General features: G+C 40.8%; 1 protein-coding gene across 1 annotated transcript; it reads right to left on the reverse strand.

The window, feature by feature from the left end:
* Nucleotides 1-339: 339 nt before the first annotated feature.
* tubgcp6 (tubulin gamma complex component 6) lies at nucleotides 340-26745 on the reverse strand. The gene is made up of 25 exons (XM_070907350.1): nucleotides 26637-26745; nucleotides 25432-26237; nucleotides 25132-25295; nucleotides 24551-24764; nucleotides 23464-23622; nucleotides 22952-23073; nucleotides 22721-22784; nucleotides 22510-22619; nucleotides 22257-22348; nucleotides 20096-20235; nucleotides 17789-17938; nucleotides 17123-17204; nucleotides 16376-16464; nucleotides 14585-14700; nucleotides 13299-13437; nucleotides 13120-13218; nucleotides 11173-13012; nucleotides 10075-10236; nucleotides 7736-7904; nucleotides 6778-6919; nucleotides 4422-4616; nucleotides 3593-3725; nucleotides 2640-2853; nucleotides 1263-1456; nucleotides 340-770 (listed from the first exon to the last, which is right to left on the reverse strand). Exons 2-25 carry the CDS (start codon nucleotides 26215-26217, stop codon nucleotides 679-681), a joined length of 5667 nt encoding a protein of 1888 aa, XP_070763451.1. The 5' UTR covers nucleotides 26218-26237; nucleotides 26637-26745; the 3' UTR covers nucleotides 340-678.

The following is a 26745-nucleotide window of genomic DNA, read 5'->3' on the forward strand; positions in this document are numbered from 1 at the left end:
TCTTACTGTATGTGGCCTGCAGCCGATTACACTTGTTACAGCTGTGCTGCATAGTCTTGATATATACAGTATGTGCTTTGTAAGTAATGCACCGTCAGGAAAAAACTGGGTACTCATGGTGTAGAAGATAAATTTCAGTAATATAGCAAGGACTGCATTTTCTCCCTCTCCCTCTGTCTTTTTGTAAATGGCTGAAGTTGACAGAATCCATTACCCATAAGGCTTTGCATTTAATTTGTCCTAGTTTTCTAAACCCAATGTTAACATGCAAGTTTTTTTTTTTTCTTACTCAAGAAACTGCTTTTTCGTTACATCACAAAAGAACTTTTAAGATCAACATCAGAGAAAAGAGCATTTATTAAACATATAATTGACATTTAATTTATATGCACAATCTACACAGCTGGAGGCACACCTGAGCATGGGAGACATTACAGATGGCATCGGCTTCATCTCAATTACTTTGGCAGCATACAATTTTAGAAGCAAAGCCGGCATTCATCAAGCGCATAGACATGTAGTCAAATCCATGCCCTAATATAAAGTACAGGTGGGATTTAAATGTGCATATAGGGGATTCCAAAAATGTAAAACACTGGATAAATATCTAACAAATGGCCTGTATTATGTCAGGTACTCACATCTAGCTCGTGTACAACATAAACACCAGTACACAGCTCAGGAGTCTTTGTAGTAGTTGTTGAAATTAATGCGTAGCAGGAAATCCTCTAGATGAGGCTGGTAGCCTCTGTTCACCAGCTTGGTCACCACTGAGAGAAGAAAAAAGAAATGTAAAGCACTTTTAGAGAAATATATACCTATACGTATAATTACATACAGACTTATTTGTTAAATCTGTGTTCTCCCCACCACTTGTGTTCAAACAATATTCGCATGTACGTTGAAGCATTTTTGCGTGCTGTAATCATTCCTCCTGTTCATACAGCCATCAAGAGATCTCTCTTACTGATGTGCTTCCAATATAAATGACAGAGGACAAAATCCACAGTCCTTTTCTAAGTTCAGTTGAAGCTAATATGAGCAGTGAGAGACAGGAAAATCAAGTGGGTATCTTCCAAAGTTATAGTCTTCAGTAGTCAGATACCTCAGACTACTGAAGTCTAATTATCTTCATTATACTAAAAACAAGACGAGCTGCTTCACATTTTGACTATACTTTTCTCAGAATTTCATTGTGGGTGAATGCAAATAAAAGGAACATTTTCATTAAAATCAGATCTGAAACAATATTCTGTCCTTACCTTTGAAAAGGAAGTGAGAGTAATACTTGAAGGTGTTGTACGACTGCTGCATGGCAATAAAGCTGGGGTGCACTGCCTCCCCCTGCTGGCTGTCCCAGGGCTGTGCGATCAGCTGGGCTCGAAACTTGAGGATCAGGCTGAAGATGCTGTGGATGATGTTCATGACCGGAGCCGCTTTCTCTGTCAGCAAACCCCTGGGGAGGCGAGAGAGGAGAGAGTGCAAAGTTTAAGAAACATGACAAGGAACTTTGAAATGACTTTTTCAGACGGGCTGAAATTATACACAGAAAAGTGTGATACTGACAACCTCTCCTAATGAGATTAAATCATTCATTGGGTTCAAAAGTTAGCCTCAGATCCAGCTGGAATTTTAATTAACTTTTTACGAGGAGGTTGAATTAATTTTATATGAAATTATGGGTGCTCCACTTCAACTTGCTGTGCCTGAAGAAATGATTTGAGTCCCCTGAATATTTTTTTTTTTTTGCATTTTGTGGTGTTGCAGGCTAAAATCCTGATGGTTTAAATGAGATTTTTCAGTTCACAAACACTTTGCAGAACAGCTGTAACAACATGTAGTTTTGAGTCCTGTATGTGAACAGTCCTATATATATAGTCCTAGACTATTATCTTGATTTATTGATTGAGCTAAAGCTGCAACTATTATTATTATTATTAATATTATTAATAATATCATAATAACTTTATTTATACAGCACCTTTTAGAAACAAAGTGCTTTGGCAGACAAAGGAAAAGTAGAAAGCAATTTAACAAAAAGCAAGTAAAGGCCAAACAAAAGCAAGCCAAATTGATTGTAAATAAATACAAATAAAAAATAAATAAAATAAAAGCAAATGCATAACAGCAAAATGCCCTGGAAATTTAGCTCAAAACATTTGAATACATTTAATGCATTTTAATTCAGGAAGCAACACCAACAAATTCTATCAAGAGGGGCCGAACTAAACAGCAGTGTGGAGTGACTTCCCGTAGAGAACTGCATTCCAACTGTGCCACATGCATCTTTAAATCAACTCATGATGTTTAGTGTATTCAGCATGTACTTAGCTTATGTAGTTTATGCAAACAGTCTTTGGGCTTACAAGGTTATCTGGGCCTGCTCTCACATGGGGTGCACAGGCTAAAAGCTGATAACACTGAGTACTTAGAGCCATGATCACTCAAAATGCTAAAAAGTTTAAAATGTATTGTATTCAAGGAGAGACAAGGACATTTGGTCTTGTTCCAAAATGTCTTCCCCTGAATGCAACTGAAGAAAAATATCATATATCACATAATTATGTGCATAGAGATAACAGCAAGCATTATATTACAATAAACACTGTAATATGCACATATGCAGTTCTAGCCCTCACCTGAAGATGGCTCTGTTGAGGTAATCTGCATGTGTGCGGTGGATAGCATCCAGGTCGCTGGCAGTGGCCAGCTTGGCTGTGAACTCGCTCCAGGACACTTGCAGGATCTGGTTGGCGATGTAGCCCTGTATCACCTTGACAAAATGCTGCATCTCATGTCTGTATAGCTGCAGCTGACGAAATTGCACCGAGCGACCTGCACCTTTCACCAGCGCTGAGGAAAACAAAGATGGGAACAAGTCGTGATCAGTGCTGCAGAGATTGAAGATAACAAACATTTGCTGGTCACAGACTTTCAAATGTGAAGATCTGTGACTTTTCTGTATCATATCAGTGTAAAATCAATACAATTGGGCTTTTCTTACAGTTTCTCAGCAATTTGTGCTCATTTTGGGCTCTGGGAACATCTTTATTTTACCTTTAGGCAAAAATCAATGCCCATGAATCAGTAATGAAAATAATTGATAGTTAAAGCTATTGTTACAATACAGACAGACCTTGGTTGTTGTTTTTGTAATTGTATTATCATCCATCTATTTCTTTCAGTGCAGTCATGTTAGTCCTTATGTTAGTGCTTATGGTAAAAAAAAGTATTAAGTAATCATCCACATTTCCCCCTGGTGATCAGCAATATTAATGTTATAATCGCTAAAGATTACATCCCTCTAATACCTTAATACTTTGTTTTTTCCCTTCAGGATGTCCATTTATGTAATCTGTACACAAGCTTTCACCGATCAATACTATCTAACCCACTGAAGCATACTGTTTTACAACAATCCCAATGGTATGAGATGTGCTTTGTATAAATAAAACATAAAGGAATCGCAACATTCCCTGCTATAAATATTTTATGAACAGCTGACGCACAACAGGAAGAATCTGAACTCTTCCTTCTCAGAGGTAAAGTGGGGTCTGAGCTGGGCCTGAATCAACAGCTCCCACCTTCTCACCTGTTCTCTTGAGGTGAAACCAGACCTCGCGGAGGCTCCACACCATGTGTTTGAGCTGCAGCAGGAACGAGAACAGACGGTTGTACTTGTTCATGCAGCTGTCGGTGATGATGATGTTCAACGGCCAGTCCACCTGGGAGATGACACGAAGGGAAAGAGACAGAGGCGCCGGCGGGGGGGGGGGGCAGAGGCGTGAGTGTGAAGGTGTGAGAGCAAGTGAGTGTGAAAGAAAGCAAAGGAAAGAGAGTATAAAAAAAAAAAAAAAAGGTAAAGGGAGAGTGACGGATGAGGCGAGAGGAGGGGAAGAGAAAGGTGTGAGTACAGAGACGTTGATAAAGGAGGTGAGAGGATTGTGAAGGGAAGATAGATTGGTGAGAGATGGGGGGTAGATGAGGAAGAGGAAGAAGAATGGGGGAAAAAGATATATGGGGCGAGAAAGAGCGAAGTAATATACATGAAGCAAAAGATAAAGATACGGAAAGTGAGGGAGGGAGATTAAGGAAAGGTACAAAATGGAGATTCAGCAGGAGAGGAAACAGGAGGGAAGAGGGAATCATGAGAGATACATGAGGGTGAAGAACAAAGAACAAGAGCAGAGGACAATATGTGCAGCATTAGTCACCGTGCATGTCATCCACAAGACCCAACTCCAATCAATCTATGAGGTTCAACCATGTAAGTGCGTGATAAGCTAATTTTCCACACCCAGAGCAGTTTGTCAAAACATGACAGGTTGTCACATCCAAGCTGCCACTCATGCAGAGACAAGCACACCCACGCAAGCGTACACACTCTGTTACTCAGTCCATTAAAAAACACACTGCCTCACCTTGTAGCGCAGCTCCAGACAGTTGAGAGAATCAGGGGCGTGCGGGTGGAAGGTCTCTGGGAGAAAGCGCAAGGCGAAGGTGAAGTTGCCAGCTAAAGGGGTGTCTCCATGTAAGCTGTACTGCAGGGCCTTACTGAGGATGGAGTTTAGGACCAGGGGGGTCAGCAGCTCGCCAGGAGTTTGGCCACTGCCCAGCTGGGTGGAGGAGACATCGGTTAAATAAATACACAAAAGGTCAAACATGGATAACTACCCATACCTCTACACCTGTTGTTTCAAATGTGCTATCAAGGTTTTCATTCCAAACAAACACTACAGGTAGCTGATTACAATGATTAGCTCGCTTTCCGGTTGAAGGTGTGCTAATCAGTGAACTCAGCTGGAACAAAAACCTTCTGTCTCATGGGCCTCAAGAGACAGATATACATGAATGTTTCTGCAGAACAGCACCGAGATGTTAGCAATGGCTGTGCTTGTTATTTTCACGCCAGGAAGCTAACAGAAGTAGTCTAGGAATCTAGCAGTGACACATCATGTGCTGCAAAACAGGCAGGGAGAGACATCACATGTAAAATACAAGTTTAAAGCAGCTATAATCTATATTTTGAAATTGTGAAAACAATGTGACAATGAACGGGGTCGTTTGTAGTGATTAACCTACAGAGAATTATCACCTGAATCTGCAGCTCCTCATAGTCATTTTCAGCCGCAGCAGGCAGCTGTTTTCAGTGGAAAAGCTCTAATAATCCACTGTTCACTACCTGCTCAGCACCACATGGCAGACAGACACAGTTAGTTCAGCAGCGAAAGAGCCAGATATTTCCCTCAGGAGTTGGTAAAGTCTAAAAGTAGAGCCATAAGTGAGTGAATATTGGACATATATAGATAATATTGCCTCGAGTTCTTGATTAGCGATATTTGCTTATTTACACATCCAACAACTTCAAAATCATTCATTTCCATGTGACAAAAGTAAGTCCAATATTCACTCATCTTTTAGCTCTGTCATCTCCACCAAATCCTGAGGAGTTAGCTACTAAATGCTCCACTCTAACGAAGTAGAGTACAGTCGGTTTTTAGATGCCTGCTGCTGCTGAAAATGAGAGCGGAGAGAGTGAACCACAACAGTTAAGTTACAGGCCGTACACCAAAACAATGACTTTAAAAAGGCAGTGAAAAGCTCCATTAGGAACTGCAGGGTTGGTGATAATCCTCTGTGGGTTTGTCACAACGAGCAACCCCCTTTGCATTACACATAGTAATTGAATCCATTATTAATATAAAAAATATTGATTAGAGCAGCTTTCAGAATGCTCAGTTTTGCTTGTATATTTCACAACAGCAATCCCTTTTTGAGAAGCTGTATGCGATATAACTGCAATACACACGGGCTCTATGATACTATATTACATTTTGCAGGAGAAAATATGAACCCTCACACAAGAGTCATGTAACTTCTTCTCGAGAACTGCCGTCCAACTGTGGCTCATATATTTCTAAATAATGACTAATTGTGTACTCAAACTTTGGTGTACGTCTGTACATTCAGCGCGTACTTAGTAGTTTCGTTTGCAAGGTTACCCATGCCCGCTCTCAGATGGGTTTCCCCAGGCTAAGAGCAGATAATAATAAACACATGCAGTTCTGATGAGTCAAAAAACAGAACTAAAATTAACTGTGAAATATGCCACAATACCCCCTTCTGTTCCTGAGTTATGGTGTTGAATAATGGCCAAAAAAGTGTTTTTCCAAGACATTGTGATGTCACAGTGACGTTGACCTTTGACCTTTTGGGAAAGAAATGCCATTAAACATCTGTGTGAAATTTTGTCATAAGTACTGCATCAATTCTTGAGTTATGGCCAAAAAAACGTGTTTGTCAAGGTCATTTTGAGGTCACAATGACCTTTGAGTCGAGTGTCATCAATTCATTGTCCGACCAACTGTGAAATATCATCAATTATTGAGTGATGGCCAAAAATGTGTTTTGTGAGATAAAAGTGACCTTTGACCACCGAATTCTAATCAGTTCATCTCTGAGTCCAAGAGGACGTTTGTGCCAAATTTGAAGAAACTCCCTCAAGGTGCTCCTGAGATATCGCGTTCACGAGACAGGGATGGTCGGTCGGACAACCCAAAACCATAATGCCTCTTGCCACGGCTATCGCCAGTGCAGAGGGATAAAAAGAGTTTGTTTCAACTGTATTACATTCAAAGTGAGACCAGGACATTTGGTCTAGTTCCAAGATGTAATTTTTGTCCTCTCCTAGAGGTAACAACCTGAAGAAAAACACCATATATCACCCTGTTTTGAATCTGCATAAAGATGACAGCAAGACTTGTGAAAGAGCTTCACCTTTTCAAAGAGCAGATCGCTGAGGGACTGAGCGAACTCGCCGTCCTCCATCAGCAGGAAGTGGCGCAGCGCTTCAAAATGTCTTTCCACCCCCAACTCCACAAAGAAGTAGTCCACCACGGCCTTGTTCACCAAAGATACACTGGAGATGGAAGGGAGGGGATGGAGGAGAGGATGACCAAAATAAGGAGAGAAAAGTTTTGACACAAGAATCAGGACTGAAAATGATGCTGACTAGCAAATTTGATACAGGTTGTGAGGATGATAGACATCAGCTCTGTCTTTTTCCACTTCTTTGGACGGCTTCCTCCATCCCATTACTATAAATTATTCCTGGGCAATTCACATTTATATAACAGTGGGGTTTAGGGAGGGTTCTCTTTAAGTGAAAAGTCAGCAGGGAGGAGATAAAAAAAAAGAGTTGAAAATCTCTGGCAAACTCCACCACATCATCTAAGCATGGGATAAAAATGTGTTAATAAAAATTTAGAGATATGCATTCCAAAGCTATATATACTGCACCCCCTCTGTGTGCAGAGAGGCATGAGAAAGCTATTTCTTTACACACAAAGGCTAAACTGCACAGTGTGCAGAAACATCGTAGGTGAAGACTGACAAGCTGTCTGGAATTCTGATGGAATTTCAAACAGAAAAAGGATCCTTCACAGATGGAAGGTAATAAGAATTTAAATTGTTCCTCCAGTGCCGAATGTGCACTCAACTACAGAGTGGCCTGAAGCAGAAAAATGACAAGAGATCAGTGAAAACCTCACAGCTGCATTCCTCTTAAACATAGGATCAGGCTTTATAGGTAAAATAATAATACGTTTTTCACTCAAAACTCTCATACTCATAAAACACACTTTTAAACAATAGCTTGTAATGTGATGTTTTGAATCCCTCTCCAACACAAAACAGACCCTCCCCTCCTGCAGCTTTCTTTCAGTCAGACACTCACTGTGTGATGAGCGGGGTGGTGACAGAGTGTTTTATCAGAACTGGCAGGGAAACCATCTCGCTGAGTTGGACAGCAGTGGTGTCGGTGGCTCTGCGGAGTGTGGGGTCCATGGGAAGGCCCCAGGGGCCCCGAGTTACCTGCTTCAGCAGCTGACACTCGGGGGACGAAGCTGTGTGAGGAGGACATGACGGGCATGTTGCTGAATAAATATTGCTCTCACAACTGCAGAAAACCGTGTTGTTAAATAGTGCAAAGAGGATGTAGAGTCGAATGAAACAGAAACAGAAGTCAAATAATTACAACTGAAACAATCAATCGATCAACAGAAAATGAAGAGCAAACTATTAGTCGTTTAAGTAATTTTGTAAAGTAAAAATGCCACCAAGTCTCTGTTCCACTTTCTCAAATGTTAAATATTCACTGGTTTTCTTGTCTTCGGATATTAAACTCAATATCTTCAGGTTTTTGATTGACAGTCAGACAAAACCAGACACTTGAATATGTGAACTTGGACTTAATACTATTTTCTAAAATGCTAAGAACTAAATGATTAATCAATTAATTGAAAAAATAATGAACTGATTAATTGAAAATAAAAGTTATTGTTAGTCACAGCCCTAAAAATAACGTCTTAAAATGAATAGTATTTACTGCAGGTTGATTTCATTAACTATAACTATATGAACTATAAGTTTTTCCAGTTATTTTGTCCACTCTATATTTATGGTAATACTCCTCCCTGAATAATTATGGCTCCTGACTTTGATCAGTAGTGTGGAAAATGTATTCGGCTGAGCAGATTCTGATTGATCCCATGGAGACACTAGAAGCTGGGTTGAATAATAGCAGCATGACTGAACTACAAAAGCAAAGTGAAAAAAACAGGATGCTACTTCAACGGGTCATGATGCACCCCACCCAAACATAAACCAGGCTTAATACCCTCATGAAATATCACTGCTTTTTATGCAACCTCTGTGCCTGCTGATGGAGTAAATATTTAACAGCCTCTGGAAATACATCACTCCTGAACATGTTTTAATTTACATGAAGTAAGCTCCACTGCTGAAAGGTGTATCATTTTCATTTCAATGCAATTTGACATGACGTTTTCTCGTACTTTAAATTATGTTTCTTCTTTTCTCAATAAGTTATTTCAGAGACATCAGGGAGTAAGCGGGCTGCACATACTGTACAACTCACCTTTGACCTTTGTAGATATGCTCATGTTCTTCAATTAAAAAAACTTTAAGACGAAATTCTACTTTCAGAAGATCAAGTGAGTTTAATTTTTAACTAGATTTGTACTGTAGCGTAGAACCCTACATGTTAATAAAAGAATGGGTTTGGCTTTTAGTTTCAGGTGCTCCACAATTTAGTCTCAAATCATTTCTGTCCATAAGCAAAGGCAGCAGTCTTGGCAGAATTATTGATTTCAATTCCTTGCTTCGGCTAGAATGCAGAACTTACTTTAATTCGGTTGTGTTGTGAAATTAGCATGCACAGATCTTAATTTAGTTTGTGATACTATTACCATAACTGTTCTTAACTAACTGCATTCATATTTAAAAGTTTTCTGTTATTCTATATAACTCCACGTCCTCTCCTACAGAGCTAAAATATGGAGTTCCTCAAGATTCTGTTTTGGATCTACTTCTGTTTTCTATTCAGATGCTCCATTTTGGCAATTATTTGTAGTTACATTGTCTCTCTTATCTGCCATGCTCATGAAAGCCAAATATATGTACGTGTAGATGCCTGTGAATAAATCACCTTTTTTTCTCAGCAGAATAGTCTGACTGACATCAAACAACAAATGGTTGTCCATATGAACGAGAACAAATGTGAAACGGTTTCAATTTGGCCACTGTGTGCCTGTTGCAGTTTGTTTCCCCAAGTACAAAATAGCTTTGTGTTTTGTGTACCTTGTGGTACGTGTTATTAAAATTGTTTTAATACAACAATGACGCCTGAGCAGGCAAGGCTGATTGGCATTAAGACACACTACACTACACAATAGTTTTTGACCCCAATAAAAATTCTGAAGTCAAATACTAAAGGTTCAATTGTATTTTGTCAACTGAGAACTACACTACACTCAGTTGCCAGTTTATTAGGTCCATCTATCTAAAACTAAAGTAATCTAATACAACAGTCCTGCAATAAATCCTCCATTCATGAAGGTTACAATGTTCAAACTAGACACCATTGTGTCTAGAATTGTTGTCAAATTCTCCTTAGCATGTACACAAATACTCATCTTGAACATCACATTGCCCACATTAACTATGGCCAAAGATTAATGGCTCCTTTGGCACAGTCATATGTTTTCAACTAACCCATTAAGTTGTAGCAGTCTTCGTAGTATTCCACCTGGTACTGAGCACACAGAGCCAAGAGGTATTCCTGCTCAGACTTTTCTCCAGGGGTCAAACCAAAGCCGGCTGCCCAGGACGCCGTGCTCTCAACCAGCTGCTCACCAGGACGGTCCGACTTATAATCTGAAGCAAGATATAAAACAACAGAACCCAATTTACAGAGACATCTTCATTTGTTACGCACAATTCTTAACAGCAGAGGGTCAGAGCAAAAAAAGATTTTATATATTTATCTTTTATATTTTATCTTCTTTAAATCTGGAAACATATTTAGGGTTTTCAGATTTTTCAATGCAAAGGCAGAATCAGTGTGGTACAATTAAACAGTTATTAGTGTCCATGCAAATATCAAACCAGGCTTTATATGAAAATACTAGAGTGAAGACAGTATAAAAAAGGTGTATTATACTGAAGCCCAAAGGCCGCTGACAACAATTTGAATATGAAAAAAATGAACATGAATATTATAATTCTAGATGAAATTTTGGAGGAAACAAAACAAACAGACTAACGAAAAGCCCAACATGGAGAGGATTTGAATGGAAGGTCAAAATTTCTAAAACTCATTTTCTGTCAAAATATAATGATTCACCTGGGGTTGTGGCTTGGTAGGGGACTTTTACCCATATATTTTGGGACTGCCCAAAACCTACAGTATTGCCCTTTAATTCGTTACATCCTACCTGACAATAATCTAATCTGTTAAGGAGGAGAAAAAAAAAGGAAAAAGATCACAGTCTCCTGATCAAAGCCACAACCTCAAAATATTGCACAGAGGAGAGAAATAATTAATTTAGTTTGAAAATAGAAGTATTTATGAAGAACTATGTACTTCAGAGTAAAAACATCAATTTTTTTTTTCTTTATGTCTATGTTTTTTAGGTGTTCTGTTGTGTCTTGAATTGACGCAGTTAAAAAAAAAAGAAAATATGAGCGAGTTTATTGATTTGGATTACATTTGCATCAAAGATCATAACATCTTATACTATGCTTACGAAGCGGCACTTCAGTGCACTCACTGCAGACTGTGTATCACTTAATATTATTCATTACCTTTACCATCTTCGTTGTCTTCTGTCTTCTGCTGATTTCCACCGCCTTTGCCCTTCACTATGCATCCAACTGCAAGTGAAGAATCCGATGAGTGGCCGTAAGTGCTGCCTGGTAGTCCAGAGGGTTCTGGCTCCATCCCCAACACCACACAACCCACCCCCAGCGTTGAATCAGAGGAGTGGCCGTAGGCACTGCCAGGTAGTGGTGATGGAAGTGGCTCAGTTTTGGACACAATACATCCGATGCCTAAATTTGAGTCTGAAGAATGACCATAGGCACTGCCAGATAGAGAACGTTTGGGTTCGTCTCCTGAAACGACACATCCAGTACCCAACGCTGAGTCTGAGGAGTGACCATAAGAGCTTCCAGGTAGAGCAGAAATGGCGGGTTCAGTTCCAGATACAGCACAGCCTGGTTGAAGGGTGCAGTCTGAGGCATGCCCATGTTTACTCCAACGAAGTCTTGCTTCAGGTATGTTGGACACAAACTCGCCCACTTTTATATTAGCATCAGAGGAGTGACCATGGATGCTGGGAGAAGGAAGTGGTGCAACAACATCTGAGACATTTTCTCCAACTTTAATGTGGGCATCTGAACTGTGACCATGAACGTTGGGGGAGGGCAGAGGGGCAACTACATCTGAAACATGCTCGCCAACTCTGATGTGGGCATCTGAGACATGACCGTGGATATTTGCAGTAGCAAGTGGAGCGACAACCTCTGAAACGTTTTCTCCAACTTTAATATGAGCATCAGAGGAGTGACCATGAACATCGGAGGAATGTAGAGGAGCATCAACGTCCGAAACATGTTCTCCAATCTTGATGTGTGAATCTGAGGCATGACCGTAGACGTTAGGGGACAGAAGAGGAGCAGTTACCTCTGATACAAACTGTCCAACCTTTATGTGAGCATTAGAGGAATGTCCATGGAAGCTAGGTGAAGGCTGCGGGGCAGTAGCATCTGAAACCAGCGCTCCAGCTTTTAGGTGTGCACTGGAGACATGAATGTTTGGCAAAGAAATATTTTCACCAGCTTTATCTTGAGCATCTGAGCTGTGGTCTTGAGTGCTTGCAACAGGTGGTTCAATCCCACCACAGTCAGAAAGACTTGACACTACTTTGTGATGGGAAGGGGCAGTATCAACAACGTCTTTTGTAGCCTCATCAGATTTATCCTTGTCTTCATTAGCCTCTGCTTTACTTTCCAAATTCCTAATTTCAGTCTTCTGTTCTATCATAGATTCAACTTCCGCCTGCATGTTGTCTGTCATTGAGCCACTCCCATCTACTAGCTGCACTGAGGCGTGAGATGGATGTCCATAAACGCTTGCTTTTGATGTATTTTGGGGCTCCTCTAGGGTGTATTGGCCTAGAGGAAAGCTGGATTTGGAGGCTTGGCCAAAGGGGCTGGCTTTGGGTAGAGTGTCCTGGACTTGAGACATGTTCTCTCCTATGGGGATGTGAGAAAAAGAGGGGTGGTTTTGTATCAAGTCAGGCTGGACTGCAGGTCCCCAACGAGGCCGGGGCTGGGCTGAGGCTTGGCCAGTGATACCCTCAAGTGGACTAAAGGGGGCACTGAAGTCATAGTCTACTAGTTGCGCTGTAGGACACACTTCAGGTAGGTCCGAGCCAATCTCCTGTAGGGCCATGTCCACCTGCTGACTGTCAGGATTTGGTAATTTAGGGAGAAAATCATTGATGTCAATGTCCTCAGAGATGAGGGCAGGGTCTACTGTAAGGGGGGTGAGGGTGGGTCGGGGAGATGAGTCAGGTGGAGGTGATACAGCATCAGATTCTTGAGTCTTGGCTGGTTGTTGTTCAGACGGATCCTGAGTGGGAGATTCCTGTAAAGAGAAATACTCCTGATGATGTCTACAGCACACACTTTCGAAGAGCATAATTAAGTGGAAAGAAGAGGGGATTAATGCCAAAAACCAGTGTGTTGTCATACCAGTGTTGGTTGTGCTACAGTCTGTTGTGCTGAGGGAACAGATGGCAGCACTTCCATGGGGGGTCTTCCCTGGCCTAAAGGATATTTCTCTAGTATTGCCTGGAAAGAAGTCATGAGAGCTTTGGTTAAAATTACCTTGTCCTCTGTGTGTGTGTTTTCTATGTTAATGTATTACAAACCTGAGTCTGCTGCCCGTCATGCATGAAGAACTGTGCCCGTGCTTCGTCAAGTCTCATTCGTTGCACCCGCCACATGGCCCGCCTCTCTCTGCGAGCTGCTTCCTCTGACAGACGGCTGTACTGAGCAATCAGCTCCTTCCTACAAATTGAGTGTAATGACACAATTACAAGTTTATCCAAAGCAACTTGCAGTAAATGCATGTCTAGGAAAGTGTTAATGTCATGTAGAGCTGCAACAATTATTTTCATTGATTAATCTACAGATTATTTTCTTGATTAATCAATGAATCATTTGGTCTAAAAGGAAGGTGAGAAGATAAATAAATAAATGTCCATCACAACGTCAGAGTCAAAGGGTATGTCTCCAAATGTCCCTAACCCCTTTTTGCTTGACCAACAGTTCAAAGTCTAAAGATATTCAGCTTACAATCATAGAAGACTAAGGAAATCAGCAAATATTGAAAAATGAACAAGCTGGAACTAAATAATTTTTCAGTCACCAGGTAGCTTTGCTCCAGTTAGCTTCATATTAGTACTCAACTTAGATCAGGACAGCAAAATATTAATATTCACTACTCTTCCTAAACACAGATGAGCTGATATAATACAAAAATATATAAAACATAATCCACAATGTACTATAAATAATATGTATTATTTGTACACTGAATAAGTCATCATATTTAAATTTGAGTGCACATCATCCTGCAGTCAGTGGTCTTTCTACTCCGGGAATTGTCAGCCACTTTAATGATGTATAATCGATTAATCAGTAAAGGCCTGCAGAACATAAAATCCATGTTTTTCCCTCAATGGAAGCCTTATTTTCACAATTTCTATCCAATATTTTTTACGGCACATCCCAAATAATAAAGGTATTTAAATCTTGAAACCTTGCAACAAATAATACAGGCAGGAATGGTAAAAGAAGCCACTGTGAACTAGTCAGGTGAAAAAGCTGTGGGGGACAAGCGCTTACTTCAATTTTGGTAAACTCTGACCTCCAACACCTCATCAAACTAACTAGCAACATTAAGACCTCTAATGGAAATCCACGTGTGCCGTGCTCCCATTAAAGGCTCTGATCACATTTGCTGTGGCATCACGTGGTAATCCCAACTGCAAGGAAATTCGGCCGCTGAAATATCGCACACAGATGGAACTGATGCCCCATCATGTCACAAAGTCAGTTAATATATTGTAGATCAAATAAAATCTTAACAGAGATTAATCAATCATCAATAAAACATTAACATCTCTGGTAGCAGCTGTAAAAACAGTCAGACCTGGCTCTCTGCTCCAGTTGCTCCTCCAGGGCTTGTAGTCTCTTCTCTCTGTCTCTCAGCTCTCTGGCAAAGCTGAAGTCATCCTCCTCCTGCTTCTTCTTGGCTGCACTTCGCCACTGGTGCCAAACACACACAAACACATATATATATATATATATATATATATACACATATATCATTGCTCTCAGCTTCTAAAATGGGTATCAAAAGCCGTGGGTAAAATGCCATACATTTTACTCATGGTGTTTTTCCATGATTTTTTTTTTTTTCCTTATCATACATTTCTGACCTGTAAGATGTGTCAGATCAGAAATGTGGATAAATGTAGTGGTGGAGTAATACTCAGCCTTAGACATTATAAAGTTGCTACAGTCAAGATTATATGTTAAAAAACAAAATGTAGCACCATCAGACCACGGCAAATTCCTTGTAATGTATGTTACTTGGCACTAAACAGTTTCTGATTCTGATCAATATTTTTATAATAACAACATGTATGTATCTAATGACAATGTGAAAACAATGCCACAATGTGAAAGGGGTCTCCCAAAGTGAGACCGACAGAGAATTATCACCCGAATCTGCAGCTCCACTTAACTTTACGGAGCTTCAGCTCATTGTTGAGCTGTCCGGTCCACAACTTTACTGTTTTGGTTCATAACAGCTACAACAGACAGCTGTTTACAGCTAAAATTAAGGGTGCTGTGATCACTGGAAGCAGTATCGGCTGATACCAATCATCGATTACGGGTCTATTTTGAAGCCTTCTATTTATCATGTAACATTATCTGTTTATTTTACTATTCTTAACAACATTGTATATTGTTAAGTGTTTAAGTCAAGAAATGAGAAAGTATCATGAATTGACAACCATTTATTGGCAGACAGCATGTGCAACATATTCCACTCTCTCTCTTAGAGTCTCTGTTACAACAGCTGAGTGAGTGGCGATTGAGATGCTGAACCAGGGTATTCAATTAAAATTAAACAGGTCTAGTTAGAGAAAATTTCCTCAAAGGTCCGGAACACCATAATGTGTTATTGCGTTATGATTCAGAGTCCTATATACTGAAGTACAGTAGTTGTATGAGTGTCTGTATGTAGTCAACAACAGTACAAGTACAATTCAATAATATTTCAACAATATCTCTAGTTTTCACATTGAAATGGAGGGATTATTATTTGAATGCTGCAGAGTTTTTGTTATATATGCATTAACCCAGAAATCCCAAATAGCCCATGACCCCCACACACACACACACACACACACACACACACACAGCGGAGGAGAGACAGGTGAAGTGAAGGTTACTCGAGTTGATGACAACTTGTTAAGTTATGTAATGCTGAAACTTTACAATACCTGCTCAGCACCAAACAGCAGACAGACAAAGTTAACGACAAGCTGGTGAACTTAGTGGAGCATTTAGCAGCTAAAGAGCCAGATATTTCCCTCAGGAGTTGGTAGAGACAACACAACTCCAAATGAATGCTCTGTGTCTGCTGGATGTGTAAATACTAACTGTTTGCCAACAACTTCACCATTTCAACTTTAAAGGTGATTTTGTGCTCATTGTTTCTGCTGCCTCAAAGCATAACTGCAGGTTTAACATTTGAAGAGACTGTCTTGTTTTGGTGTCTCTCCTTAAACACACCATATTTTCTTACTCTCTTATAAACACATGCTCAGCATCTTACTTTCTCATACATTTCTCTTGTGAACACATTTATGCACAGGAACATTTTTAAATCTGTTACTCAACATATTTTATTCTCACACACACACACTACCTCTTGCTCCTGCTCCAGGTGCTGCTTCAGCTCCTCAAAACGCTCCCTCTTCTTAGCCTCCTCAGCCAGACGTTGTGACACCTGCCGCCCTACAGGGGTTGAAAGAGATAACAGTGGGCTGCTTACCCCACCCACATAGAAAAAGTGCATAACATCTCTGTCTCACACACACACACACACACACACACACACACACACACACACACACACACACACACACACACACACACACACACACACACACACACACACACACACACACACACACACACACACACACACACACACACACACACACACACACACACACACACACACACACACACACAAAACAACATCACCATCTGTCTCACACACACAAACAAATATTCCTATGCCAAGACACGCAAAGAGCATCAGGTCAGACTCCCAAACTTTGCCACACATCTTTTTAAATAATAAATGATGTGAGGAGTTTGCTAAACGAGCAGTGATTGGACTTCCCCGCTCATAATAATGGAAGCCGTACAAAGCTTTCCTCACTACCACTGCCCCTGTGCATCTCTGCTGCTCTCTTGAGACGAACGAAAAGAGCTGAAAGAAGCTCTCGCAGTCAAAAGTCAACAAGCGAGTGCAAGTTATACTCAGAGCTGAGCCATTTGTTAAAAGTATACTCATTTGGATGGTGGTGTGCATATACATACAGCACTATATAAAATTATACTTGCAGTGTGTGTTTTTGTGTGTGTGTGTAAGTGTAACACTAACCACGGATGCTCTCCAGAGTTTTGGCTGCTGAATCTCTGACCTGATTGATCAGCTCCTGGCGTGCCTGCTCTGCTCGCTGGGCCTTACAATAGACAGACAAGAAATCATCATTAACAGAGATCTATCCGCGTGCCCTGTAGCTCACCTCTCCTCCCCCACTTCTGCCAGTCAGCACAGCCAGCAGCACACACGATGTAGGCCATACAAGCCAGGTTGTTACACTAAATCAAGCAGCGTGCAAGCCCCAGACTTCAGCTGCATCATTTTAATGAGTTGCTGCTGAAATTCTGGCAGTGTCACCATCATGGATCATGTTATGTAAAAAAAAAAAAAAAAAAAGCAACGCCTCTCTGTCTTAAGGGACAATACCTGTGTAATGACTCGTCTTACTGCAGGTTTGCCCTCCCTCCATGGAGTTTAAAACTCCATTTAAGTCAGCTAGCAGAGACATGATGATGTCTTTATTAAGGTAATAACGGCCATGTTTACTAACACTCATATGAAACACTTTCTTCTTTCTTTATGTTAAGTTGACCAAAGCTCTTGTCAGATATGACTGAGGAGGAGCAATATTAACAAAAAGCTCAGACTTCAGAAGAAAATATGCAAAAATAAATCACAGCTAAGACACAATTGCATGGGAACAATATGCCTGTGTCTCAGTACCTGCTCTTCCCTGCTGATGGCGCTGTGCTTAGCAACCCTCTCCATGCGTCCACGATACACAGCACAGTCCCTCTCAATCTCCTCCACCTCCTGGATGGAGAAGGTGACAGCAATGCGTGGCACTGGCAGCTCCGACCAGCAGATGTAGTGCTGTGGACACACAGTCAACAGAAAGTTAGTACTATAAAGGAGGCTCGTTATTTTAGGTATTAATCCTAATGCCTGATGTCTTATTTTGGTGACATCAAGTGTTTTCATATCACAGACAAAGTTCCGACATAGTAAACCAGTTATGCATTAGTGGTTCATTCAAAACATCAGCCACAATGTATTTTTTTCTGAAACATCCGCCATCTCAAGCCACATCAAACCGACTGGATGAAGTCAATTAAGTTTAATTGTCACATGTAATCATATAAGGTACAATCACAGTGAAATTGTGATTGTACCTTAGCAACAACGCTTTCACTTTTATAATTTCACATTTCATAGCCATCCTGCAGTATGTCCTGGAATAACAGACCCCAACACACTGTTGACACATGGGCCCTGCGGTTTAGGTCAGGTAGGTCGAGTCATAAAAAAACCTGTGCTGGTGAATCAGCAGGCGAGTCACAGAGAAGTGAGGAAATTAACTACAGTTATAGATTATATAAAAACGATTCACTGAGGCTTTCTATTTGTCTGGCACTCAACTGTCGTCATGTTAGGGGTCCATTTATATACAAGGACAACTCTTTAGCTTTGGGTTTATATAGGTACTTTGCAGCCAGTAGTGCTGGGAATCACATGGTAACTTGTGATAATACATTGGCAATAGTTAGCATAAAACCAAAGGCATCATCATACAGGCAATTGTGAAATATGGTAAATGGTACATGGACTGCACTCACATAGCGCTTTCCTAACCTTAACAGACAAAGAGCTTTACAATTTGCCTCTCATTCACCTATTCACACACACACACACACACACACACACACACACACACACACACACACACACACACACACACACACACACACACACACACACACACACACACACACACACACACACACACACACACACACACACACACACACACACACACACACACACACAGTAGCGGAGCAAGGCAACACTTTGACATGTAGACAATTGAAGTGGGCGGCTGTGGCTCTACCTTCGCCACTACTGCTTTTCCTTGTCTTACATTATAGTAAACTGAATATCTTTAGGTTTTGGACTGTTGGTCATACAAAACAAAAAGCAATTTGGAGACGACACCTTGGATTCTGAGAAACTGTGATGGACATTTTTCACCATTTTCTGATGTTTTATGGACCAATTAATCGGAAAAAAAGTGGCAGATTAATGGGTAATCAAAATAAGCATAAGTTGCAGCCCTAATATCATCTCATACAACTAACGATTCATTTTATGATAAATTTGGCAATTTTTTCAATTAAATCATTATTCGTTTCTCTACAAAATATTAGAAAAGACTAGAAAGTGCTCATCATAACTTCTTTACCTGCCGTCTTCAAATGTCTTATTATGTTTGACTAATAGTCCAACCCCCCAAAATATTCAGTTTACATTGATATAAAACAGGGAAAAGCAGTAAATCCTCACATTTTAGAAATTGGCATTTTTACTTGAAAAAGGACTTTAGATTGACAAACCGATTAATCGACTAATTGTTTCACTCCTCTATACGTCACGATGGCGCTGTCACAAAAAAGGAAAATTTATACCTAAAAAGTCATTATCTGTTTTTTCAGAACGCAGGACTCTAACTGGCAAAAGGCTGGAGACACAGAGAGCAGAACAGTTCAGTGTTCAAATGTCTGCAATAAACGATGAAAAACACCTCTCCACCAAGACCACAAGAGAATTTATCACAATACTGATGCTTGTGTATTGATGACGTTTCGCAAGTGTCCCCATATGTCGCAGTATTGATTATTTGTCCTATCCCCTTTGGGCAGTGTGGCTTTCCAAATGGGCAGAATCATTGTTGTGGCAAGTAGATAATTGCGGAGTGCGTGTACATTTTGTGCCAATCTGTGTATCTCTAAGCAAACATAGTACACTGAATGGCTGTTAACAGCAAGAAAAACATATCAAATATGGTAGGGTAATCTTAAGGATTAACATTTTATATGCCTAATTTATTCACTGCAAACAACAGTCAAAAATGCTCTTTGTACTGAATAAATTAAGAATATAATTTAGGTTATATGTGTCAGTATCTTCAGTAACATTCAGCTGCATAAAATCCCCCGTCTGCATATATGAATGTGTTAAATGTGCAAAACAAACCTGTGGGCAGCAGATCTTGAGGAGGTTGATGGTCTTTCCACAGACGTACACGTCATTGCCGATGTGTCTCAGGAAGATGGGCACACAATCCTCCACATCCTTTGAGATCAGCGTGTAGCCTTGGACCCAGAAGTGTTTGTCTGCACAAAGTCAAAGAGGCCTATTACATGCTGCTCTACAATTTAGACCAAGTAGTTTCACTGGTCCATTATGCCTCTGATAACAGTACAACACACTCACGACTGAAGTACAAAAGCAATAGTGGTGGAGTAATACACAGGCTGAATTTGGCCTAAAACTTTTCCTTATTAGTATGACTTACGGGGCATGGCAAAACTCTGGCTGCTTGAATTAACACTTGGAAATTGTTAGCGCTTAGCTCAGTGATCCTAAGCAAAAAGCATAAGAGAACATGAATGCAGTGAGCTTCCAGAGCTCTTTACAGAAAGCCTGCGGCTTGCCAAGAAAGCTTAGCCGCTGATTGCTTCCCTGGACGACGGACTTCGAGGAGAACAATGACATTTGTGTGTCCTCCAAAAGGCAGGAGCGAGAAGTACAGAGGTTCACTGCTGGAGTTGATGAGGTGTAGCCGATGAGCAAATGAACCTCTTAGCCAGACAAAGCCGAGGTGATAGTCTGACCTTGAATGGGGTGTTGCATGACATACAATATTTGGACAGGCTGTAATGATTCATATAAAACTATATTTATGGAGTACTGTCAACATGAAACAGTTACAGTGGGTGCTCGTTTGGGGGAGAGGATCTAATCATCATTATTCTTTACTTATAAACAACTCCCAAATACAAGGCTGCAACTACTGATTATTTTCTTTATTCATTAATATTCTAATTGGTTTCTTGGTTAATTGTTCATCTATAAAATGACAGAAAATAGTGAAAAATGCCTGTTTTATTTTTCCAGAGCCCAAGGTGACATTTTCAAATGTCGCGGCCCAGCAGCCCAACACCCCAACACCCAAAGATACTCAGTGTACTATCATATACAAAGAAAAGCATCACATCCCTCACATTTGAAAAGCTGGACATTTTTACTTGAAATATTACCTGAATGATAAATCGATTGTCAAAATAGTTCCTAATTAATTTTCTCTCAATTGACATATCGCTTAATTGTTTCAGCTCTACCCGAATGTTCATATCGTGTTTTCTTTATTTCTGAACAAGCTGAAATACTAATCTAAAATCTTTATTGTTTTATTCCTGTGATTGTTTATATAATACTGTTTTATTATTGTAACAAGAGCTGAAATGTTTAATTGATTAGTTCATCAATTGTTTATGTCACATTTCAAGCAAAAATGCCAAAAAGTTGATGGTTCCTTTTCTTGTGCTTACATTATAGTAAACATAATAATTTGGGGGGTTTTGGCTAGTCAGATAAAAAACAAGACATTTGATCTTTTACTCTTGGATATTGTGATGGCCTTTTTTTTGTTTTCTGCAGACCAAATTATTAATTTGTAAATCACAAAAAACACAGCAGTTTAATTGATAATAAAAATAATTGTTAGTTGAGGTCCTAATTGTAACCCTCACAATGAAAGTTTGACTTGAGCTGTAACAAATGAATGTGTCTCTATATCAAAGAGTGAATATTAAAATCTATTAAATCTTCAGTCAGTCAGTTCCTGTCGAGTACAGACGATCTGTATTCATCTCCCCTGCTAGGATCATCTCCTCCTGTCTCAACTCTACTCCTCCGCTCTCCTTAAAGTGCCAAGTCATTAATTGGACTAAAATGTATTCAGCTAGTCCAGATTTGTCAAGGGCAATTACAAGAGAGGAAATGTAAGAAAAAAACTAATTTATTTCAGAAAATGTTTCGTTTTAGCCAGCATGGTGTACCAACTGAAAAGAATAAAGGAACCTTATCTGTTTGTGTTTGTCCCTGTGGCTTACTCAGCGGAGATGACTCTCGTCTCCACAGCTGTGGCAGCTGATTCTGTTTCCCACTGATTATCTTCCAATAACTTCATGACATCCTTTATAGAAACAAGGACAAATCCAACTAGGCAATAAAAGCTGTAATGAAATCTATTTTTTTTCTGCTAGACAATCTGTCTGGCAGGCTTTTCATTTTCAGAACCTGCTGACAGAAGCCAAAGTGTTTATGCGGCAGCGTGTGTGTGTTGTATCACCTCTGAAGCCGAGATAGTCCTCATTGACCTGGATCATGAATTCTCCATAAACATCTCGAAACACGCCGCTATACACCCAGTCAGACACAAACCTAAGAGAAGCACAGTCAAAACAGTCAGACATAGTCCTGACAACCCCTGGGAAAAAGATCAATAGAGCAAGTTCTGTATATCAATGAAGTAGAGTCATGTCCTTGGGTTATATTATTTTGTTTTGAAGGCACACAACTGCATGAGGAGTGTAGTGACTGACCGTGTATAAGGTTCACAGCTGCTCTTCAGCAGCGACAGCAGGACCGGATAGTTCTCGTTGCTGCAGTTATTCTGTGCTTCATTGTACAGGTAGGACAGCAGTTTAACACCCTGAGGAGAGCCACATGGCACTGAGCTGACATCCCATCTGATAGGCTAAACATAGCCGTGATGAATGACATATTGCAGTTTGCAGATAAAAAAGCACTCACCACAGGGAAGGTAGCCTGGCCTGCACCCAAAGGCCCATCTACACAGCACAGTTCTGACAGGTATCTTAGATTAAAAGAAAGCAGGGATTTTTTTGATCTGGTGATATTTGCATCAAAGTCCTCTCTGTCTGTCGGGATACGACTGTACTGCCGACTGGGTGAGGGTGAGGTTCAAAAGTGTGAAATTAACACCAGACACCGACATAAAAAAAAAAAGAGGTTTAACCTCACCTTAGTTGGCGGCCCACTTTGCGGAAGAGGAAGCCAATTGTCAACAAGCTGAGGATGGGTGGAGTGCTAAGAACACAAGCCCTGTAGTAATGCAGATACTTCCGCAGACCACCTGTAAAAGCCTTAAAGGGAAACATAATTTTTTATTTTTGTTCAGCCTGATGTGAAACCACTGAGATGGTCACTTTACCTTGTGTGTAGATTGATAAATGTACTTGCGCTCTTGACACATTGTGCCTTTTTATGTTGCATGTTATATTATTGGCCAGCTACGGATTTTCCACTACCTTGTGTATTAAAACTCCTTTCTAACATTTGTATCTTTAGATTGTTCATATGTGTGTGAATGAACTGTTTATGTGTATTCGTGTTTGCAAACTCACTTGTCTCAAATGGCCCCTTGAGGCAAGTATTTTGAATTGATGACCACAACAATGGTCCCATGCAGAATAGAGTGGAGAGCAGTACAATGTGCAGTCTCAACAATATTAATGATGATCATACAAACATACCTGAAAAACTAGGCCTTTTTTGTCAGCACTCTGCAGAGAAAAGCGGCTAAGCCTCAAGTAGTAGGTGCCGTACTGGGCCAGCTCCCCCAAGAGACGAGACACACTCTCTGGAGAGGCTCCTGACACGCACACACCAGGTCTGACGTCAAACTGAACACTCTGTGAAGGAGATTACATATTTACAGATGGTGGAGAAAATACAATGAACAACTGTACAGTCTAATAACATCCAATAAAATAGCCCTGCAGCAAAGACAGTCTTTGTTAAGCTTATAATATTGAATTTCTGTTGAGGCTGTCACAGAGTCACCTCCATGGTGATTTCTGAAGGCATGGTTTGTGGTGTTATTATATTTGACCGCATTACGTAATCAGGCGTTTGTTATATTGTCCTTCCCATAGTTGTTTTATGAGAACTGGATACAAAGTTCCTAGACAGGACCCTTCTGGGGGTACAAAAATAACAAAGACAACATTTGGCAATCTAGCATAACACTACCGCACACCACAGCCTCAAAGATTACCTATGAGTTTACAAAAACACCTCTCTGACAGTCTCAGCAAAACTTTTAACATTATAAGCGTTGCAGAGGTTGCATCTGATGCAGGACTATTGTAATAGATTACATTAGACTGTAAAGCTGTTCATGCTATTGTGTCCACCTCTTGTACCAGCCTCCATGTTAATGGTTGTCTGCTAGGGAGAGAGTGTATAAAGGGAGTAAACAAGAGAATAAGGATTAAATTCATACTTAATGGGAAACAATAAAGCAACAGAAGAGCTCTCCTGTGGTTTTGTTTTTGGCATTAGGAATATTATTTTCTCATTTAATGCATCTCATCAGGCGACTGACTCACTTTTTAAAATTTTCTTTGAGGTAATATGATTTTATATGTCAGTTGGGTTTGTTTATATCACACATGTAGATTGTCCATTGATTCTGCTCTCTCATTCTCCTCTTTGTGTCCTTTTTTTCAGTGCTTTTATCACTTTTATCAATTCAGTCAGACAGACCCCTAAAAGCAACAGATCAATTGCATTTTACTGCATTCAAGAGACTGATAAATAACAGATAATGAAATGCACCTGGTTGAGGGGGAAGGTTGTGGACGCCACTCCGATCAAGACGTTGAGGAGGTCAGACACCAGTTGTGTCTGAGAGTCCAGGGGCAGCGGGAGGAGAGGAGAGGGTGTAGTAGTGCTGACCACCCTCATCTCCCCCTCCCATAGACGATAGAGTTGGTCAAAGGCCTCCCTGCCTCCCTCTGTTAGATATAGTGACTCCCTTTTTCCAGGTGGGCTATAGGAAAAATTTAGTAAAGTTTGGTTGTGTTCCAGAGAGGGAGAGCAAAATATTCACTGGTTTCAACTCTTAAAAATGTGTTTTTTTCTGTCTTAGATCATTGTATATTTAATATCTTTAGGTTTTGGACATTTGGTCTGACAAAATACACAAGTTGAAGACATCACTTTAGACACTTGGAACTTGTGATGGGTATTTTTCACAATTTTCAGACATTTCACAGACTAAATGATTAATCAAGTTAATCAAAAAGAACTGACAGGTTCATAAATCATGAAAATAATTGGTAGTTGCACGTTAAATAATTTTGTTTCTGTAACTGTTTGTTGATTGGTTACATATAAGCAACTGACGAGTCATTTACCAGCCAACAGACTCCCAGCAGCGGCGTCTTCCTGGCTCAAACGAGCGGACAGCCTCCCATATATCAAAGTCTGGAATGGGGCTGGGCTCTGACTGAGAGTCTGGGGTCAGGTTGGAGGCTGACTGGAAGCCCTCATCCTCGGACTGATCTAAACAGGAAGGGACCTGCACAGACAACAATTAAGCCTGATGATACTGTTGCACTGGAGTTTACACCTAAAACACTTTATGACACCATATTACAAAACAACTAAACAACATGCATTAGCTTTAGATACTAGCCTAAGCAATAGTCTCATACCCGTATAGCCAGCCCAGTTACATCAATATTACTGGGAACAGGAGGCAGGTCCAGTCTTATGTCGATGTCTGAGGTGCGAGTGTGCTGCAGTGCTCCAAACAGCGTCAGCCTAGTCTCCCTCTCAAATCTTTCTTCCGCTTCCAATTTAGTCCTCAGAGCCAGCAGTCCTGTGCCTGGAGGGGCATCCATCAACCTCTGAGTTCCACACAAACTCTCCAACGTCCCCCACTCCTCCCCACACACTAGACCCCACGCCCGAGCCTCTAGCCTCTGCAGCTCCTCGCTCTGGTAACCCCAGGGTCGAGGCCTCCTCAGCACGGGCCTTTCTCGTCTCATGTAGTCCCTGCTGAAAGAGGTAGGGGGTGGAGGTGCCGAACCAGCTAGATGTACCAAGAGCTCAAGCACTGCGTCTACTTCCTTCAGGCCTGAGGATGCTCCCTCCGGCAGCCTCCCCAGCTGCTCCTCCAACCTCTCTGCTTCTTCTCTGCACCCTGCCACCCGCAAGTCAAAACATATCATCAAGACTTTGTTTCTGGGTGGTGTATTAGCTGTGGCACTCGGTCCTGAGGCAGACCCTTTGGTGCCATCTTGAAATAGCTTGGACAGCAGGGCGCCATAGGCACACTTCTTGAGAGCTCTGCGGAAACCTTCTCTTGAGACACCTCCCAGGGCACGGCGTTTCCATGACACCCCAGACAGGCTGGAGTCACACAGGGCACCCAGCAGCTCAGTGATGCTGCTGCTGTTGCAGATGGGCTTCATGGGGTTGTTTGGGCTGGGGTCCATTGTGGCACTTTCGCCTCAGCCTGTATGAGTGAAATAAAATGGGGTTAAACGGTAACGTTATTGTCTTCTGTTTTATTTAACAAGAACATCCGAACTGGGATACACAGTGCACGACTGCCAGTATAATATCACAGTGAGAGTTTAGCTAGATCTGGGACAGTATTAGAAACCAGAAATGCTCACAGTACAACCAAAGTTTATACGTTAGGTTTCTCCTTTTACCGCGTACCACTAGCGTATGTAAACGACACGTAAACTAGACAATAAATATATTACAGCAGGGTCAGCTAACGGTGACTAGCTAAACCAACATTTAGCTATGTTAGCGTTTACTAACGGTACTGTGCATCAAACAGCATATTGAATTAGCCAGTCCAATGCCGTTCTGAGCTAAAACGATGCTTCTTGAAAGTATTTACCCTCTCGAGATGGTGTTTTTCCCGTTGATTCAGACAGTTTCAATCTTGCATAGACCCCAAGTGACTCCTTTACATGCATGCTAACGTTTGTTATTAGCAAGCCCACCCG

Source organism: Enoplosus armatus, chromosome 6 (assembly GCF_043641665.1).
Source record: "Enoplosus armatus isolate fEnoArm2 chromosome 6, fEnoArm2.hap1, whole genome shotgun sequence".
In the NCBI taxonomy this organism is placed as follows: Eukaryota; Metazoa; Chordata; class Actinopteri; order Centrarchiformes; family Enoplosidae; genus Enoplosus; species Enoplosus armatus.

Bases quoted from the DNA above. Each gene is read 5' to 3' on its own strand.
- tubgcp6 (XM_070907350.1), bottom strand. From the start codon at position 26,217: ATGGACCCCAGCCCAAACAACCCCATGAAGCCCATCTGCAACAGCAGC. The intron at 13,219-13,298 runs GTTTGTAATACA...ACTTCTTTCCAG, and splicing joins ATGACGGGCAGCAGACTCAG to GCAATACTAGAGAAATATCC. The intron at 3,726-4,421 runs GTGAGGCAGTGT...GTCATCTCCCAG, and splicing joins GTCTGGAGCTGCGCTACAAG to GTGGACTGGCCGTTGAACAT.